Raw genomic sequence first — 22,328 nt, 5'->3', positions numbered from 1 at the left:
AGCTATACATGTGGCACACATTGTTACACACACACACACACACACACATATAAATGCATTTAAACATACATGGACACCAGTAAAGGACAGTGTCAGACTGCCATCACTATATGAAAGACTTAACAGCTTGGAGCAGTTTGACATCATGCATACAGATTTCTGTATCTTGAAGCAATAATTAATGGATTAAATCAATAATGTATTTCCCTGTTAAAACGATGCCTCTGGGTTCAATCACAAGTGATTGGGGATGTGTTGCAAATGAGAAAAGAGGAAGTGGAATGATTAGAGAAGATTTTACATCCCCACTGTTGGATGCAGAAACACAAAGACATAGCTGCTGACACACACGTGCACAAACACGCACTCTTCTTTAACAGATTCACAATGTTCCAACATTTCGACCGCAGCAGACGATAAGAAGATAGGAGCGGCAGAGAAGAAGATGGGGCAGAAGAAGTGATTACAGGAAAAGAGATGTCTAGATTAGATGACAGACAGATGAATGGAGAGAGTCTGTAGATATAAAAGAGGAGCTGACACATGCACATGAGCAGACAAAGACACATACACACACACAACTTTGTGAAGTTCTGACAGACACTGCATTGTTATTTAACGTCAAACTAAAAAGACAGAGAAGACTTAAACCCTACAGGGAAGCTGGCCAGTGCAGATAACATCACTCTGGACTGCTGATGAAGGCACACAGTCCAGTCTACTCCATCACTACACCAAACTGTACGTACCAACAGAAGCAGGAAAACCCATAAAGGCCCATACAGCTGGATGAGGATTCAATATTATCATTTAGCGACATTTGGTGGAACCTTAATGGCATTTCACAAAATTTGTTTTTTCACATTAACAAACTATTGTACTGTGAAGATGGGAAATTTTACTGTTATTTTCATTAAATTGTAACATGGTAAAATAGACAGTACAGTTTATTCATTGTTACGATAGCTCACACTTAAAACAAAAATAATAATAAAATATACATCATTATATATTTAAGTATAATATATGGTGTTATACAGTATATATATTCAACAAACATGAAATACACACCATTCAGTGACACTACAATGCTACGAAATATATAATAGAAATGGAAGAGAATACTATGATTTCATATAATATAATCACAATAAAGCAGTAATACAGTATTGTTATGTAATATAATGCAATAAGTAATGATATATGTTACTATATTAGATATGTTACTATAACTCATATTACTAGTCCTACAGTACTAGGATGAGTATTATAATATATATATATATATATATATATATATATATATATATATATATATATATATATATATATATATATATATATATATATATATATACACTAAATAATGAAATAATATACAAAAACCCATATATATATATATATATATATATATATATATATATATATATATATATATATAGATATGATAGATATCATATATATATATATATATATATATATATATGTCATATATGTCATCTGCAAACTTAACAATGTGATAGATATCATATATATATATATATATATATATATATATATATATGATATCTATCACATTGTTAAGTTTGCAGATGACATGCAGAAAATGTCTCATGGTCCTGTGACAGATTTTTTAAGATGATGACAAGAAACCTTTTTTGTAATTAAATGTGACAATGTGTTACAATATGTGTAATAATTTTAGATGTCATCACTCTAACACTATCAACACTAAAATTGATTGAGTTATACCTGAGTATTATAACTCATAATATTCGAGCTTTGATTGTATGATGTGTAAAAACATTTTTTAAAAAGCCAGCTGCGCCTTTTCAGTCTTAGGAAGCTGGCTCTAAGTTCGATGCTGACAGGCCCTTGATGGCTTTGTTTGAGAGATCTTTTATTGAGTCGATTTTTACTTTTTGTTTAATCTGTTGGTATGCTTCTCTCAAACTAAAACAGAAAACAAAGGTGATAGAGGTCTGTAGCTATATCACAGGCCCTCAACAGAAAAGTCTGATTTATGTAAAAAAAAAAAAAAAAAAAAAAAAACAGTTCTTAAAGAAACGAGATTCCATCCTGTCTGATAGCACCCACCCACTGCACCTAGAAGTTCAGACCTCGCCTTCAGGTTCACACTTTGATATCTCCAATATCTCACATAGGTCTGGATATGGAGCTAAAACAAAGTACAAACATAGATCAGTTCAATAAGATTTTTAAAGAGGTATAAGTATGCTGAAGAGTTGTGTTAACTGTTTAACTTTATTAACATCAGGTGGATATTTGAGTTGTACACAGAAGTGGGATAGCTGTTTATAAATTGGATGTATGAGTTTATGGATGAGTAGTTGAGAAAGGGGCAGGAATAAATAAGAGTTTACATTTCTTTGTACTCCTTTTGTGTTTTTTGTGTTGTTGTTGATGAAAAATGTGTTTATTGAGTTTGTTTGTTTAAGTTTATTGTTTATTTTAATTCTATTGTTATTCTTGTTTTGCCATACACACATATATAAATATATATATATAAAATATATGAGAGAGAGAGAGAGAGAGAGAGGAGAGGAGAGAGAGAGAGAGAGAATGTATGTATGAATGTATGTATGTATGTATGTATGTATGTATGTATGTATGTATGTATGTATGTATGTATGTATGTATGTATGTATGTATGTATGTATGTATGTATGTATGTATGTATGTATGTATGTATGTGTGTGTGTGTGTGTGTGTGTGTGTGTTGTGTGTGTGTGTGTGTGTGTGTGGTGTGTGTTCACGTGCTGGTGAAGTACAGAAGGGGGCTTGATTAGGTTCTTCTTAGTCACATGGGTGATTAAGAAGAAGAGAGTTTCTTGACTCTGCATATGGAGTGCCAGAAATTTCATGCAGGATGAATTAAGTTCTATCTTATTAAAATTTTGCTAACAAACTTTGTGACAAAAGTAGTTTTGTCTTGCAAAACAGCAAAAAAATAGTTCAACATATTAAACATATTAATTTTCCTTATACGTATATTTTGTATATACGTACCAACATCAGAAAATACTCTTATTAATATTATGAATCTGATTTCAGCTATTTCACCCCTCAATACATACATAATGGGAGTGACTGCACAAGACCAATTAATTGTAATAGTCTGGGTTATGATATAATGGACATTCTGATGTGATTTCACAACATCTAGTGAGGAAAACACACACAGTATTAATAAACATTAGCTGTTCAACAGCATTAAGGAAACATTTGCTATACCGGGAAAAAAAAACATACATTTGCAAGCACATTCTGCACTGTTCAGGCAGGCAAAACATTTGCACAGCACTTATATGCACAAATGAACATAAACACAATCATCCACAATTTACTACGGACTTGGAAATCCCCAGAAGAATATCTACAGTCCCATTAGACCAAATATTTGTCGACTTATTTCATTTTTATCTCCATATTCATCTTTCATTCTGTATGTTTTTTTTATCTGAGTGTATGCAGATGTGCATGTGCCAGTGCGTGCATGTACTTTGTAAGAGCTGCCTGTTGAGATGGTGAATTAAACAGCAAGTGCATTTGATCTGCAAAGCACTCCAGGGCAAATACACATAAAATCACACACACACACACACACACACACACACACACACACACACACACACACACACACACACACACACACACACACACACACACACACACACACACACACACACACACACACACACACACCACACACACCCCATCAAAATCATTTTCGTCACAGAATCTATTCTTAGGAGCAGCAACAAACCATTTTTTCCCTGATATAAATCTCTTTTATTCATACCCACACAGTCACGCACATACACACGCATGTACACACATGCACACTTTGCTCAAAGCTACGCTCCCTGGTGGTCATACTGCATTCACATAATGTTCTTTGTTTTGTTTTTTTATTTTCTAGAACAGGATTTGTTCCAGGTAAGTCACAGCATGAAGACCTTTTGGGGCTTATTTAACTCAAAAACACACGTGCACACTCACATGCATCTTTCATCTGGTGATAGTCGGGTTTTGTGCAGGTGTGTCAAGCTCAGCGGCGTTCTGAAGATGTCAAAGATTTTCTCACACACACACACACACACACACACACACCACACACACACACACACACCACACACACACACACACACACAAACACACACACACACACAACACACACACACACACACACACACACACACACACACACACACACACACACACACACACACACACACACACACACACACACACACACACACACACACACACACAATCTGATCAGTAAGAAGCTAAATCAACACAGCTGCAAAACTCAGCCCTCATCATCTCCTCCCTTCACTCAGCCGTCTCCGCTGTCTTTAATCAGGCCTCTCCTCCCTTCCTCTGTTCTCCATTTTACCCTTTTGCTAACTCTGTCATTCGCAACTCAGTGACTCCTCCTTTCTTCTCTTCTTTCCTTTTATTCAATCTTGCAGTAGGCACTGTTTAAATTTTATATACTGGCTCGCTCTCTGTGGCTTTTGCCGATACAGAAGACTTTCAGATCTCACCACTCCTGAATTCCTCTATCTCTAACTCTCTTCACACCATTATGCCCTTTTTTGCCCTGCCTCCCATGCAAACCTCTCTCCTCCTCTCGTCCCTGCCCTTCTCTGCCCTCCCAGCAGTTGGCCAAGCATGTGCTACCCCAAGGAGACGTGCCTCATCGCCCCCAACACTGCAACGGCAACCACCCTGTTACCTCTAGCCCTGTCAGCACGGGGACAGGAAGAGTAAAACGCTCAGGGGGCCTCCAGGGAAACAGGAGCATCCACTTCCCCCTGTCTGCCTGCCTGTGTATTTATTAGTGTGTGTGTGTGGTGTGTGTGTGTGTGTGTGTGTGTGTGTGTGTGTGTGTATGGCGTGTGAGTTGTGTGTGCAGCTAACACACACCTAAACAAAGCTGAATGACCAGAAGCCAGAAGATCTCATGTTATCGCTTAACGCTTGAGGAAGAGGAATGATATGATTTCCAATTTCCTGCGATCATTTACAAATGCAACTTCCTCTACATGCTACGTTCACCTTGTCAACATGATAACACCTTGATAGAAGAAATACTTCTACCCCTACAAATAATTTTAAATCCTCTTCGCTTCAAGCCAGCCAATCATTCTTTGGCACAGTTTTTTGGCCATGCTAGGGATACAGTTGGATGACATGATAAACATTATACCTGCTAAACATCAAAATGCAATGTGCATCACTGTCATTGCGAATATGTTAACTTGCTGATGTCAGCATGTAGCTCAAACTACCGCTGAGCCTGAGCACAGACAAAACTTCCAGGATAGACTCTTGTTTAGTCTCACTTGTATATATTAAGGTGCAGAAAGAACTATTACTACCATTTTGCATTTGATATACACCGCAGGTATTATGGTAATCCCAGTCTCCAGAGTAAATAGTGGATGTGTGGCTGTTGCCTAAAGCTACTGCCTTCATAGAATCCACGCAAAACAAACTCCACAAATGTAACTACATGAAGAGGCGGCAGTAGATTATACAGTAGATACCCCAAAGATCCTTATCCAAACAAATGTGTTACATGCATCCGTGCCACTGAAAAGTATCCAAAACCCAATTTAGGATTCTCAAACCACCGTGGTCAGAAAACAAATTGGTCCTTTACAAACTGACCGAATTGTCAACAAGCCCAATTTTTCACAAACTGACTCAGACAGTGTGAAATTACGGACTCCACTTTTTTAAAACAAATTTTTTTTCACTTTGTTTTAATACAACGACAGTGTAGAAGTGAGCGATATCAGCAGTAAGAGAAACAGTAGTCTGAAAGTGTTATGACAATTGACTGTATATGACAATGACTGTGACACATTTTTCTATGTTTAGACTTTAGATGTGCAATGACTATAAAAGGTTAAAGTGTTGAGTGACATCTTTAATTCCATTGTGCTTACACCCACATCAGATGAGTAATTAATCGACTGTAGAGATTTTTATGCGGTATGTAAGGGAGAGAAAGATTGAAATCATTATGTGTCTACAGTCTACGACGCCTTGTGATGCTCTGCCAGACCTGTGCTGCAGCCATCTTCTGTACAGTTTGCTTTGCTTGCGTCAAGGGCTTTTCTCTTTCAGTCTTGTCCTCGGCAAAAGAAACAGATGCTTAGTTGGACAAGGTCTGATGACTGACTTGGCTGGTGAAGAAAATGAATGTGAACTCCCCCAGTCAGCACTTCAACCTCATATCTATGGTGTTATTTCAAAACGAATGTGTTGTCGTACGGAGTCAAACACTGTCAATTGAAAAGATGCAGTGTTTGATACAAATAATCCACTAACAGTAAGTCAGACACTGATGATTCACTACAGGCAAGTAAGAGAAAGGGAGTCTCTTTAAAGCCAATAAAAATATGCAGAACGTACTTTCATAATTGAGGTCAGAAGCAGACACTTGATTTAATCCCTGTGAAGGCCCAGGTCACCACATCCATCACTCAGACATCCATGCAACAGGCCTGGCCACTCATCACTCACTCTGGATTTATTAGTCAGGAGCCAGGGGGTGAGAGGTAAATGAAGAGCATTGTGTTAGCAGTTATCAGCAGAGAGACCAAAGTGGGTCTGTGTGCACAGACACACAACATCAGATGTTCAATCTCTCTCTCTCTCTCTCTCTCTCTCATCTCTCTCTCTCTCTCTCTCTCTCTCTCTCTCTCTCTCCTCTCTCTCTCTCTCTCTCTCTTCTCCTCTCTCCTCTCTCTCTCTCTCTCTCTCTCTCTCTCTTCTCTCTCTCTCCTCTCTCCTCTCTCGCTCTCTCTCTCTCTCTCTCTCTCTCTCTCTCTCTCTCTCTCTCTCTCTCTCTCTCTCCTCTCTCTCTCCTCTCCTCTCTCTCTCTCATCTCTCTCTCTCACTCTCTCTCTCTCTCATCTCTCTCTCTCTCTCTCTCTCTCTCTCTCGCTCTCTCTCGCTCTCTCTCGCTCTCTCGCTCTCTCCACACACCAGACAATCTGATAACATCAAGTCCATAAAAACTGCAACACACAAACATCCTGTGGAAATCAAATCTGTCTGCAACCCAGCAAACTGGAGCCTGTCCAATACTGGATTTTTGAGGCCAATGTCAGGGAGTACAAAAAAATCTTGATATTAACATATTCGTTATAATCTTAACTATATACAGGATATATACATAAACAATGGTCCTCAAATGTGTTTATAAAACATTTTTAAATGACATGTGACTGAAACAGTAAACTGGGAATTTAATAATTAACAATAAAAAAAACCATATATGTTAAACTTGAATTAAGAAAAGGGATGCCTATATAACTTTAAAAAAAGAAGTAATAATAATAATAATAATAATAATAATATAATATTATATATATATACAGACAATATATACACTGATACTGATGTATCTTTGATAGGCTAATATTGGCTGACCAATATATCGGTCGAGGCTCTACAGCAAACCACTCAATGGGTGCCTAAACACATAAACAAACTTCTTTAGCAGGGTGTATGACCACTCACATACTCAGTCTCTATCTAATACACACAACAACATGCACACACACACACACACACACACAACACACACACACACACACACACACACACACACACACACACACACACACACACACACAACAGACAAAACGTGTATAAACAGGACCACTACCAGCTAGCTGGATTGCCGAAGGGCACTGCACCATGTCTCATCACTGTAAGCTAATGTTGAACACAGTGGTAGTGCTTGGCGTAGCTGCTGTCACTTTGGCTTCAGATCCAGGTTATTTGCTCTGAGCTCAAATAGGCCAGGTTCTGCGTTACGGGGTCACTGCTTTCACATGAGATGCGTACCTTTTCCTGTGACAAACATAGACAAAAATGCAAGTGTGGCATGGAGCTTTTATTCCGAGCTGCAGCTTAAAAGCCTCTATGCTGTGATCGAGTCTTTTACATTCAGCTAGAAAACCAAAGGAGTCAGAGTGTGTCTGTGTGTGTAAGTGCTCTCTATCTCACCAGCCTCAAATCCAAAGCAATTAGAGAGGCCAGATGGTGGGCTGGACCCACAGTAAATAGCTGTGCATTGACAGAAGAAGCCTGCAACAAAAATGAACTGTGACAAGGAGCCAGGATGACACACAGAAACATGACGGCATCAAAGCATCAGGCAAACATTGATGACACGCTGCCATAACCGCCATAAACCAACTGTCAACATTGTGGGGAGACATTAACAGTAGAACTTCATTGTATCGTTTGGTGGGGACACAGGAGTTTTTGTATATAAACCAAATTAAGCAGGTGCACATGCACAGAGCAATGAGCACACACAAGCAACTACATGCCAGCACATTCACACACAGACATGTACACAGTGGGATAACCCTCTACTTGATCTTCTGTTAAAATTTGACCAAACCAGTTTGGTTTAGTCAGAGTTCAAACAATGCAGCCTTTGAGAGGCGCTCCATTCAGAGTTTCAGCTTGGCCTGCACATTCCCCAACTGAAAACACAAACTGCCTCCCTGCAGGAAAACCACTGAACCTTCAACACCACATTCCTCAACTCTATCATTTTCTCTGTGTGTGTACGTACAGTATTTGCCCAGGAGGTGTTGCTTCCCTACCGTTTTGAATAAGAGTGCATGTGCGCTTTGTATCCTCATTCTTCATTATCCACATGCTCAGGTGAAAAACATGATAGAAAAATGTGCCTGTTAAACAACTACAGAAATCTCCCACATACCTGTTTCCAAGGCAGCAAGTTTATTTCACCCAACACATATACAAATCAGAGAGCCTGGACGGAGGTGGAGATTTGAGTACAGGACCATTGTAATCCACAAAATGGCTTCTCCTTTTCCTGTGCTCAGTTTCCCATAAGCCTGTTATCACACCTTTGTTGACACACAAACATAGATATATCTAAACTGAAACGAGACCAGGAAATGAGAGTGAAAAAAACCAAGAGGGTGGTGTGTCTGGAGTGTGAAGGATGGGTGACAAGAGACAGAGAGGCCACTTCATATCCTGATCAATTAATCTATAAATCTAATCAGTGAGAATCAATGACTGGCGCTTGTATTCAGTCTGGTTCCTCAGTCATTCAGCTAACCTCAAGTGTCATGAGAGAGGGAAGAAAAAGGAGAAACAGACACCACACACGGCAAACGCAAGAACATTTCAAAAATCAAGAAGTCTTTAATAGCAACAAATACGAAAAAATATAAAGACATGACAAAATGGTGACGACAATTCTAATTCAGTTTTTCTTTTCAAAGACCAAAATAAGTTTAAAATTAAAAAATACAAAAAAGTAAAAGAAAAACTTACACAGAGCAGTCAAAAAAACCACATTTTGGGGTTTTGTTGTGTGTACAGTTAATTTGTATAGAAGAAGCACATTTGCCAGTTTTGGCAGCAATCACAGCGCAGCAGTCAAGAATAAAGCACTCAGAAAACATAAATTATAAAGCACTGCAAAATAACAGAAAAGAGGAGCAATTGTAAGAGGAGAAAATAAATCCTTCATGCTTGTTGTCACTGAGAAATACACAAACGTGACACCATAAATTAGTAATTCTTTTTCTCTGCTACATATTTATATATTTATACTATGTACAAGGGAACGTTTTTTTCTTTTTTTCCCCTTTTATGCGAGTGAGATGGGAGATGTTAAGGCTTTGATTAGTCATCAGATGTTTGGAGCTGAAGAAATAGCAACAGTATGTGGCTTTCTGGAAAAAGAAAAAACAATATTGCGGATTTTGACCTAACCTTGTGCTAAACCTGGGCCAGGATCTTAGATTTCTCTAAAAGAATTTTGTCTGACAAGCCTTACTTGGGTGTTGTGGTGGGTGGCGACCGTGTGTGTATCTGTGGAGGCGGTATGGTGGCGTAGGTGGCTGAAGTGAGAGAAGTCGAAAAAAACAGCATTTTGGAGATGAGTAGGAAGTTGTGATTCTCTAAAAGCATTTGAAGGGATCTGGGAGGGGGAGGAGGTCAGTGCGGTGGCATTTCATGAAAGTTATATTTCACGTGTAGAACAAAAGTGAAATGGACAAACAGTATCCTAAAAAGCCTGTTCCTTTGACACTAGGTGAAAGGTGTGTGTCCCTGGATGTGTAGTTGCCTCTGTTCTACATGGTCACTGATTCGGGAACAGGTCGGACTATTTGTGGGATGGAAAGCAGTGGAGCAGGGGACGCATCATGTTGCGGCTCGCTCCACGATAGCAGGACACAGTACATGTCCTGACAGAGCCACTGAGCAAGAAGAGGAGAAAGAAGAAGTGTTTTCGTGCGTGTGTTTTTTGTGTGCAGCTATGCGAGCATATTTGTGTGGGCTTATGTCAGGAGGTGGCAGAGTTGTCAGGTATGAGGTGTCTTCTGCACAGTTTGACTGTGGGAGTGAGCATAATGAGAGTGACTGAGGGGTGTTTGTGTGTGGGCGAATGTTTCTCTGCATTGTGCGTGTGTGTGTGCATACATATATATATATATATATATATATATATATATATATATATATACATATATATGTGTGTGTGTGTGTGTGTACACGAGTATAAGTGTGTCTTCAACGTGCACAATATCTTCAGTTTGCCAGTTTTCCATGGTGTCAAAATGGAGGCTACTCGGGTTACAACCCCAATGGCAGTGAAAGATGTCCCGAAGCCCCCGAGCATCACTTAAAATACACACTGACACAAGCGCACACACAGAGCTGACTCAGATGCATCACAGACTTGTGAGGTTACGGTCTACATGATAAATGATGAGTATTTATGAGTATTGTGTGTATTTTTGTATTGTGCAGAGTGGAGAAGAAGAGCCAATTGTGCAAAAAATGTATGTGCTTATTGTGTGGAAATGCAGGCAATGCTAACTTGAACAAAAACCCAAACAACCGAGGTATTCATTAGATTAAAAATTACATTCTCAATGCCCTCTGAGACATCTGAACTTTATGCTTAACCAATACAGAACGCCTTCTTCTGTTTAGTTCCACAACACTGGTAACACTGGCTTCGTCGATCTGATATTTACATTTTCATAAATATCCACATTTTCACAAGAAAATAAAGATGCTTACATATATAGTACACAGATACCTCACACCAAAATGTACATACAGTACAGAACAGTTTGTCCCTTGTCCTTGTCACTATTTTGACCCCAAAAAACCACAAATTACACTAATTTTTCCTCTTTGTAGCGGTGACACACACACACACACACACACACAAGTGCAAAAATAAGTTATACATTTTTATGTTGAGTGGTTGTGACAAATCAACTGTGTTTTGTAAATTTACTGTACCCCAGGTTGACAAGAGTTGCATTTATGTATAAACTAAGGCCATTAGACGATAACCCTATTGAACACACTGGCTCACAATATGCCAGATGGTGCTCAAACACTGAACCCGGTCTTTTTTGTCATCTGCCTCTTCTGTTTCTCTCCTGTTCTCTCTCTTTGCCTGAAGGTTTACAGCCAACACAATGGCAAGCAATGACTGCCTCTACCCTACGTATATGGAGATCTGTATATGAGTGTTTGTCTGTACAGAACATATCCATAGTTCAAGGTTAAAACAACCATGATAAGAAAAGATACATTCCAAGTACAGTCATCCTTGCCCTTGGCAATGGGTCACCCAGTGTTTGACCTCATGACCTGCAGCAAGCTGCAACCCAGATCTCAGCTGGCTCTTACGGGAGGTAGGTACAGTCACCGAGACCGCACTCACCAGATTCCCAGCGGGTCAAAAGGGAGTTGATTAGAGGGCCAGGAAAAAGCATGATTAGAGGAGCTACAGCAGGGCTTCTCCCAAAGATTGTCCGTCACAGTCATCCAGTGGCTACATAGACACAGTGACTCATGCAAATGTACACACTAAGCCTCAAAGACAGAGTGTACAGTAGCCACGGAGTAATGTTCGCCTGAGCGGGCCTCCGGTGGCTCGTTAGAAGGATAAATTAACAGTCAGGAGACAATAACCCCTGAAGCTGCATCATAAAGGGCCGTTTCATTGCTTGTTGCCTGTTAGTCAATATGACTCCCATAGCTTCACTGTGGACACAACCTTTTATGTCTCCCGATCAATTCACTACCTTTAACAACATCCGCTAATGGAAAGAAATATTACACGATCTCATTGAAAATCTATCTAAACTAATACTGTCGTACTTTAGAGGTGAGGTTCTGTTACATCCGGTCATTTATTAAAATATAGGAGGAGGCAGTAATGCACAAGTGAAGACACTGTCAGTGCAGTGGAGTGAACATGGCCACTCCAGGTGGATTAGTCAGTCCTGGTATGTCAGAGCAAGACCGGGCAGGAATAGAGTAAGTGGGGCGTTTGACACATCAGGAGCAGTAAAATACTCTCCCGCTCTCCGTAGCCCTGACCCCGACACTGCCCTGGATAAATCATAAACTCCCCATAAACACTGGGAGAGAGGGATGGAGAGAGGGATGGAGAGAGAGGGAGAGAGGCGGAGGGATGATAGAGAGATAGATATGGGAGGGGGGAGGAATCGCCACGTCATAAACGATAAGTGGTGGCAATCTGTTGGTCCCGGCTAAGCGAGCGACTTCACGGCTCATTACCAATCAAGCTCCTCCTGTCAGGAGCGCTCTGAAGAGACGGAGATGAGGAGGAAGAGAAAGGAAGAGACGTGCTCCCTTCTAGTCCTCCTGCATCCCTCTCCCGATCCTTTGACCCTGTCAGATCGGCTACACCTCATTCCCTCGTCTCTTGTTTACCGTCTTTTACCTCCAGGCATAGTACAAAAGTTTGCATGAATACCTTGTTAAGAACTTGGTTCAAACTCCAGCTCTGCAAACTTACTTTGTTAAATTCAGCTGCTCTTGTATTTGTGTAGCACATAAGGACCTATTGTTCTTTTCTTTAATTTTTAGTAAATTCAACAGTGTCTGCTGTCAGCGATAGTTTGCAGAGTAGATTTTTGTTTGAGAGGAAGGCAGAGAGTGTAAAAGAGAACTCACCAGTGTACCTGGTGAGGCAGACATGAGCAAATACAAAGTTTCCTTCTGCAAATCACCTGATGGTTACTGTCTTTACCTTCAAATGTTTCTCCCCCCCAGCCCATCACTAGCTACTAACCACCTATCCAGCTGTCACACCACAATGCATTACCAAAACAAAGGTTTCCCATAGGAGGACTGAGAATAGCAGGCAGCACATAACTGCTTGACAACCCCTTCCACTTCTACTGTTCTGGTGAAGATAAGAGTGAATATGCAAGTGAGATGCAGCCTCTACAGCAAAGCTTGTATCATGATGCCATTATCCTCCTCCCATACTACATAGTTTCTCTCTTTTAGTCTGTCTGTCTGTCAGGAGTCCTTGTCAGGGTCCCAGTGATAGCAGTAGCATGAGCAGAAGCAGTGGGAGACAGGTTGTTTCTTCTCTGTTTGATTTTCAGTTTTAAGGGACCAGATAACAGCGACGCTCCTTTCAGATTATCCCACCACACTCTCCTGTTCATTCAGTCCATTCCGGGGCTGCACTGTGATTAATAATAGGCTATATTTAAAATCAATTTTCAAAAATAAAAGTGGTATTATTTTCTCTTTTCTATCAAGCAGGAATGAGACCCTGAAGCCACAAAATCCTCAAGAGGAATCCTCCATCCCTCCTTTTTCTCCTCCTCTTTTCTTCTCCTCCTGTTCTATACGTAGACAGCAGTCCGTGAGATGACAGAGCCATCCCGCTGGGACTCCATGTCATCATCCATGTAATCTCCAATAATATCGTCCTGATCATGAGGTGGGCGAAGCTGAAGGATGGGGGCGCCTCCGGTGAAGTGGTCATACCTCTCGTCTTCCTCAAGCTCATCAAACTTCCTCCTCTCTGCGTCATCCAGGTCATTGCTTAGCAGGATGTCTTGGGCAGTGGGTGTAGTGGCTACGCCCCCAATGGTGAGTGGCTGGTGGTGGTTGTTTTTCTCGCCAAGGCCCTGGTGGGGGGAACTCTCGTTGTAAACATAGATGGGGCCGTTGTTGTTACCGCCTCCAACGCCACCGCTGCCTGCGCCTCCACCTGTGCCGTTCTTGCTAGCCTTCTTGCCGCCACCAAATATGCGTGTCTTCATGTCACTGCCGCCATTGCCTCGGTAACCCTGCTGTTGCCTTCGGCTACGGGTGACAAGCACGGCGATGAGAGCGGCGACCAAAAGGAGGGCCAGCAGGGAGCCAATCACAGCCCCCGCCACCACGCCGGCATTGGATGGGTTCACTGAGGGCTCTGTAGGAGGTAGGAAAGGCAGGGAGGGAGAGAAAAGGGAAGAAAGGAATATGGTTGAGAAAGGGGAAAAAAGAGAACCAGTGTGAAATGTGCAGAGAGGGAAAAGAGGAACAATTAGAGACAGCATAAAAAAAGGAGAAGCAGGAAAGGACAATGACGAAGGAAACGGAAAAAAAGGGAAGAGGAACACAGAAAGAACGCCGGGATTGGATGATGTTCAGTGGGATGGTTTGAACTGTTTTCAGTCAAGTGTGTAAAAGTGCTGAGGTGTCAGTACAGTAAAGTGTGTGTGTGTGTGTGTGTGTTTTGTTCATGTGCTGAGCTTGTTGCTACACTGACATTTCCTCCTCTCCCTCAGAGCTGCTCCTGTCCCCATTCCCACAGCCACGTCACAACAACGTCTCAGCCTCGTTTTCCGCCTGTGTTGCCCTTCAACGGCCAGGGTCTGTCCAAGGCTCTCACTGCTCACCACAAATCACAAGGCAAGGCAGGAGGGGAGAGAGGGGGGGGGAGGAAAGTGCAAGCAACACACACTCTTTCTTAAGGAGCGGCGAATGGCGTTTGTGTGGCAGAACAGGTGGAGGCCATGCAGGGAAGCATAATGATGGATGGAAGAGTTGAGGGGGTGGGAATTAGAGGAAGAAGAGGAGGCGGAGGAAGAGTTGGCGCAGTGAGTGAGTGACAAAGTGACACAGCGGAATGACAACTCCTCCTGGAAGCCATGAACGTGGAGCAGGGGACAGATTGGCACCCCTCTCCACTTCTGAAAACCACAGGCACTGCTTGAGTGCTTGTCGGTTCTGTACGCATGTCCATTTTTACTCCAGCACTACTGGTTAAGTCACGACTGCCATTTTGCATGCACATACACATTAAAAGAAGCCATTTTAAGTTTATATCAAAACAGATGAAGCCTTTTGTAGAGTGCCAATGGGGTAAAGGAGGATAGAAGAAAAACTACTACTCTGCCATTCAATACACAGTAGTTCTGTTTGCATGAAAACTCTAGGGAGAAGCAGTGGTATCTAAATCAGGGTTGTAAAGGTGGCCCATGTGACTTTTCAACCATATACTGCTCTCTCTCTGAACTCACACTCTTCCCCAACATCCCTCTGCAGTGATAGCAGTGCAACTTAAGCTTGTACACCAAAAGATACAACTGCTTTCGAAGGCTGGGTATTGTTTGAAAATGCACACTACATGAGCCCGCAATACAGAAGATAAATTATATATTTTTGACTCCTTATCTTGAGGAATGCAAACATTCACAAACAAATTCTGATTTTAATCAGAAAATATCTGATAGAAAAATAAGCAAATGAGGCCAACAATCTGAAAGAGCACTCAATTCCAGATTTTGATACTACTAACTATTGAGATTTGATACCAGGTCTAGTTAAGTCACTACCAGTGAGTTACTTGAAACCCCATTGAAAAAACAGTGCTACTGCTTCGCACAGGCTTTTCAAGGCCAAGAGTTCAGGTCTCTAAGTGCTTTCTGGGACTCTGACAACTCCCCACAGGCAGACCCTATGACCATCTTCCCTATGTGGTCATCATCTATAACTCAGTGGGCAGGGAATATGAGAGTCGACTCCTCCCATGTTGTCTACATTCACTGTACTGTGAAGCACTTGAATTAAAATGTCCTCCAAATGACATGGGTTATGTTACAAGGAAACAAGGCAACATAATAATTGTATTGAGTAGAGAGGAGGAGCACCCGAGACGGATATGACATTATTCCCTAAGATGATGTTTGTGCAACAACATGCCATCTGTAGAGCTTACAGGAATAAGCATATGTTGAGTAGTAGTGGAAATTAACCCCTAAATGTCTTTAATTTCCACTTTTACAGAAATCAATGCATTAAAGTTTGGGGCTTATTGTATATTTTGAGTACATGTATTCTTTAAACATTCAGTTAAGGTAATTCTTCATCTAGTTTGGGTAATTTTGTACACGTTTCAATGCCCCAAATGCAATAACAAGGAAGGTATCATGTTATTATCATGTAGTCTCTAAAGAAGGCTCCCACTTAATAAACTACACAATGAAACCAAATAACTCTCTGAAAAAATGAAATGAGTTTTTAATTTTAGGCTCTGGTTGAAAGTGATCAAGAACCCATAGCTAAAGCTGTTGCTCTAGCTTTCCTTTCCACACTCTGCACCTTCCACAGCCGCTGCAGAGGATTAACCAGTAGACGCTGCTGCGAAAATCCCTGCCTAAATTTGAAAGTAGCAAATCATCCCTATTCTTATTGTCATTCTCATTTGAAATCCAACAGAAGCCAGCCCCTCTTGTTAAGTGTACAGAGAGCTGACAGAATTACTCTTGTAACACTGATTCTTGTCAAGAAAGAAAGTGGTTATACTACTGCTGTCTACACCTGTGCTTCACTCTTCTCTCCAACTTCTCTTCTGCCTCTCCTCTCCTCCACTAGCCATTTTCTCCATCTCTGCCTCAACTTCAGTAGCTGTCTCCTGCATACACTTGTCCAATGTCCTCCAAAGCAATTTTCCATGCCATTTCTACAATTTTACGTTTGTATTTCTGTCATATGTCATAGTACTTCTCCTTTCTTTTCTCATCTCATTTCTTATTCTTTCCTCCACTATGTTTCACTTTCAACATATGCAGAGGGGGAAAAAATAATAACTTCATATGGGTATATTTTCCTCCCCAAGCACACCGTCTTTCTCTCCCCAGCTATTCTCCCCCTAGCAGTGCTAAACATTCCTGTTCACACACACGAGAGTGAGAGCTAGCCCTCAGTGTCCACTTGAAACAGGAACACAAGAAATGCATTATCACCTCGGGCTCCATGGAGCTCCGGCACATGCTACGTGGCAACAATCTCTGAAAAAAACTTGGGAGCGGATACTGCCACATATTGCAGTCACATCAAAGGGAATTACACTAAAATTTAAATGCAAATTCTCCCTAAATTCCACTCATCCAATTATTTTTAATGCGTCGCTCAAGTGTCTCTCTCAAAGTCTATGCTGGCAAATCCTTTTGTGGATGATGATTCATGTTTTATTCTACCCTTCTGGAGACAACACTTAAAAGATTCAAGACAGAGATGTAAAAGAACCACCCCAGGCTCCCAGTACAGGCCCACTACAGACCTAAAGACAACCTAGTAAAGCATCAATGGAATTTTTGACACATGCTGTTGAATGAGCCAGCAGAAAACCTGCAATATGCATGCTGTATGTATAACAAGGGGGGTAAAAAAAAGAAGAAAAAAAAGAAAAGAAAAATAAACAGGCAAACATGCATAACTGTAGTAACTACTGCTGGCCCCAACACACGCACACCATACTTTGGAAGCCAAAAAACAGCATGCCTCTTATGAAGTCACGTCCAGCACGACCGTAAGCTCCAAGTGACCGCAAGTAATGAGGGAGATGGAGCGGAAGTAACCTCTACTGCAGCCTCCCAAAAACATGCATGGACATATACGCACATACTCGCACTCATCAACATACACACCATTATGGTTGTCATTGGTCTGATGTTGGGTAAGGCTGCACCTACAGCATAGCTTAGTAGTATTCTCTGTCAGCATAATAAGTTATTGAACAGGAGTGTGTGTATGTGTGAGCATACAGCAGTGTGTATGCGAGAGTGTTTGCTAATGAGGGGTGGGCAGGGGGCCAGTAGCAAGCTGGAGGGAGACTTGGCTCCATCAGACCTGTTCTCTGGCTATTTTCGCATGGCCAGAGACAAACACTGACAGACACAGACAGATGCAGACAGACACACACATGCACCCTCAAACTCATTGAGGAAAATGGCCAAGGCCCTTGCCCTTGAACTGTCTCCTTGGAGGACTTTAAAAAAGGGAAAGAATGCAAGGAATTGAGAGGAAATCTCTTTTCTGTTGAACTGAAGAGCCCTTCAGGCCATGTGGAGGATTCAATCGGGGGCATTTAAGTTTTTGAGGTTCAGCTGAGCCACCACTGTGAGGAGCGATGGGGGAAAAAAACAAGATAGAAGATGGGAGAGAATCTGGGTTAGCCACACAAGAACCCCCCCGAGAGGAGACTGGAATGCAGGGATGGATGGAGGGATGGAGACTACTAAGCTGTGATTAAGGAAGAGCTACTGGTATTTAAGAGTTAAGCTTGGAGAGAGGAAAATAGCAATGGCATGAGAGGGGGAGAGAGAGAGAGAGAGAGAGAGAGAGAGAGAGAGAGAGAGAGAGAGAGAGAGAGAGAGAGAGAGAGAGAGAGAGAGAGAGAGAGAGAGAGAGAGAGAGAACGCTGGGGGCAGAAGTCTCTTCTCTGAGCAGGGAGATCAGCGGCAGACTTGCGGAGGCTGAAAGACAACCTGAGAGAGATAAGGAGGATGAGGAGAGAGCATATGCTAACTGAGAGGATGAGAGATGCGATGAAAAGAGCAAATACCTGCAGCGAAAGAGATAGCGAGGGTGAGATAAATCGAAAAAAAGAGGAGGGGAGAGCAGGGAACGATACGTATGTGTGTTGTGACTAAGCAGCAGGATCGAAGATGAGAGGAGGAGAGGCAAGGAGAAGAGAGGGCATCCATCCCTCTTTTTGCCTCCAGGTGCACCCAGGACAAGACTGAGGGCGCAGGCAGACACCCACCCCACACAAACATAAACACCCGCGCACGACACACTGGCATGTAGATTTTATGTGTGTGTGTGTCAGTGTCATGCAGCTGTGGGGGAGAGAGGAGTGGGGGACCTGCTATGTAGCAGGTGCTGCTGGCCATTTCACGCCTATCGGCCCCCTCTTAGCCCTGTTTGTCTACACTCATTCACATTAGCCTCCACAGGTTTGCATCACATCCCCATCTGGAGTCATTCCACATCTTTTTCTTGCTCTGTTTCGACCATCATCAACTTTCTAATTTCACTTCAGCTGATACAGGACTCTGAATATTTCTGTCTGAACACTTATCTTCACGTCTCTGCCTTCTACAAACCTCCTTCACTCTGATACTTGCTGGCTGCCTCAGTTACCCCTTAACTGCCGGTAATTTTAGCTCACATCTTATCCTCCTCCTCCTCTGCCAGTGAGTAAGAGAGGAGTGAGAAGGAGTGAGAAGGTGGTCGGCCACAAGAGAACAAGATGAGATGGAGGAGGGAGATGACAGGACAAGGAAAACCTGTGGGAAGTTCAACACAGGAGGAAGCCAGAGAGAAAAGAATGACGGAGGAGATAGGAAGAGAGAAAAAAAGAAGGAGAAAGTGGGATGAAGAATTGGAGAGAAGTGGAAATGTGGGATAAAAGACAGAGTGAGAGAGGAACGGATGGTGGAACGATGAGAGAAGCAGCCAGGAGCTGAAGCAGCAAAGGGTGACTGATCGCTCTGAGAGGCTACACACACACACACACACACACACACACACACACACACACACACACACACACACACACACACACACACACACACACACACACACACACACACACACACACACACACACACACACACACACACACCACACACAACAACACACACACACACACACACACACACACACACTATGGCGAGAGATAGTGGAGGCCAGTAGCAGTGGAGATAGGATGCTGTGGCACAAGATTCCCATGGGAGTTTTAAATGCCGTCAGCATCCGCTCTCTCCCTCCATCCCTCATGCTCTCTTCCTCTCTGAGTGTGAGGATTGTATGCTGGCACTGATTTATCCTGCTGCACGTTCCCTGGCTTCTTAGTCTAAAAGGAGCAAACTCCATCTTCCTCCCTCTGCTTTATAGATCTTTGTACCTTCCTTGCTTGTTGCTTGTAATACACAGCAGGAGATGGTGACATCCTTTGTGCCACAGAAGGCAGTTACAATACTATGCAGCAGTACAGAATGGACCCAGAGGAGCAGTGACGCATGCTGTGGCACCATAAGGAGCCAAGGGACTTGGGAGAAAGATGGGGGGCTGAGACAGAAAGAATGAAATAAGGAGAGACTAAGCAGAGAACAAAAAAAAAAAGAAAAGAAAGAAAACGAGGGCATGGAGCTGGATGGCTCTTAAGATGTAGCCACAGGAGAAATGCACTTTTTCCCCCATTAGGGGCCAGGTTTCCCCCATGTCAGCAGAAAATAACTTCCGGTTAAGTGCAGGCAGGCGGCAGAAGAGTAGAGGAGGATGTATTTTGTATGAGGCAAAATGCAGAAGTCAACCCTGTGGATAGGATCAACTAAAACTTTGAGGAACAGAGGAATTGGAGTATAGACTAGTCTTCAACTTAAAGCTAGAGTCAGCGATTCTAATCCAAATTCAGCATATATCTCCTCATGGTCCGCTAGCTGTCTGATCTGTACGTCTGCTGAAAAAATATCCAGTGTTCATACACAGCACTGGCTCTGTAAATGGGCATGTACACACAGTGACTTGGGGCGAGCCACACAACACCATTCCAGCCAAACAGCAGCAGGAGGCTTTTGTGCTTGTGCACAAAACAGGGAGAAATCATCATAGCAGTTGTCTCTGTGATGCCGTGACAGTCTCCCATCTCTAGCACTCGTTGAATAGTGGGGGAGGGCTGACAAACTGGAGAGAGAGGCTGTGACCAATTCACACAGAAAGTGTTTTCTCCCAAAACAGATACGCTTCAAGCTTATTACATTTATCAATCCACACTGAATCCGAGACAGTCTCACAGAGACCCCCCACGTCTTTTTTTACACTCTGAGTAAGTTTCTGATGCGGTCAGTAAAGCGTAATCTAAGCAGGAGGCCATTTTTAGCAGACAAATATCCTGCTGTATATGTGGTTTGAACGTATTATCCGTATCAATGAATCAATAAATACAAATGCTGTCGTTTTCTTCCTGTGGAGCCGACATGCAAACTGTTTTGGTTCAATAAATTTCTGCTGTCAGTGAGCCCGGTGCAGGCAGTTTATCTGGCCGCTGTCCTCTCAGCTGCCCAGGAGCTGCAGCTGACAGACAGCTGTTTCTGTGGACAGAGATGCTGAATGCAGGTTGAGAGGAAGTGAGGAGATCGCAGAGAGGCGGAAAATTCATGCTACAGCTGATGCATTGCTCTATATTCATAATTGTCTTTTGATTGTTGCCTTGGCAATGTGTGTCCATAAATGTGGGGGGGCGTAGCGTCTAAAGAAACACAAAATCGAGAGGTGCATTTGTTTGAGTGTTTGGTTCAAATATCAACAATCTTTCTCCAGAATAACTGACTCTATCTTTAACTGGCACTGCTCCTTCTGGTTTAACTCACTGGAACGTACTACAAGACCAGAGGTGGTACAACAAACTAAAGACATAGTGTATCAGTGCAAGCCTAGTCTCAGCTAAACCCAAGGCAACACTAAAATCCACTTCATTTCAAAGTCAACAGCATCACTGGGCATCAAATGTATCATTATTAGTGATTGCAGCCTTATCTTTAAGACGTTGACTCTAACGAATATTACTTACATGCTTTGCTTTAGTTTCTCTGTCATTAGCGATGGCCAAGGGTACTACTGAGGAGCTACAGTAGCTTTTGTGATTGTGACTTTAGGGAGTGAACTGCTTGCTCTCATTAAAAAAAAGCTAAATATCTGTGAGAAGGACTATCTTGTATATTTGCACTGCTCATAATATGAACTACAACTAAAAACCTTGTGAAAAAACACTTTGCAAATGCCGTTTGATGTGCAAAGCAGATACAGACCTTGGGTACCACTGAGGCATAGACACTTTGATAATACAGTGTTATTGAGCACATGCAAAGCGAAATGAAAAAGTGACATGCATTCATAATAGGACAGAAAGAACACCACGGACAGAGCAGCTGGACCATCTAACCCTACACTGCACACCCAAGACAGTCCTCAGCACAGAGAATGTGAGTGTGTGTGTTTGTGTGTTTATGTGACATGTGAGATGGAACAAGGTGCATCCTTGGGGAAGACATGAGAGCACAGAATACCAGGAATGTGTGGCATGTGTGATGAAAGTGCACTTGGTTCCAGTTCATGGGATCAGAGGATAGAAATGTTTTCATATACAAGCC

General features: G+C 42.2%; 1 protein-coding gene across 2 annotated transcripts in view; it reads right to left on the bottom strand.

The window, feature by feature from the left end:
- Window positions 1-22,328, bottom strand: part of si:ch73-22o12.1 (nectin-2) — an 80,055-nt gene that overhangs the window by 22,899 nt on the left and 34,828 nt on the right. Inside the window, exon 7 of one of the 2 annotated variants that reach the window (XM_062421805.1) lies at window positions 9,233-14,317. The exons of the other annotated variant lie outside the window; for it this stretch is intronic. Within the exon in view, the coding sequence (XP_062277789.1) occupies window positions 13,743-14,317 (575 nt within the window). The 3' untranslated portion in view covers window positions 9,233-13,742. Of the gene's footprint in view, window positions 1-9,232; window positions 14,318-22,328 lie in introns of those variants that run through there. 2 annotated transcript variants of the gene reach the window in all.

This window comes from Scomber scombrus, chromosome 7 (assembly GCF_963691925.1).
Source record: "Scomber scombrus chromosome 7, fScoSco1.1, whole genome shotgun sequence".
Taxonomy (NCBI): Eukaryota; Metazoa; Chordata; class Actinopteri; order Scombriformes; family Scombridae; genus Scomber; species Scomber scombrus.
The sequence above is the reverse complement of the archived record's forward strand: the minus strand, read 5'-3'. Positions and strand labels throughout refer to the sequence as shown.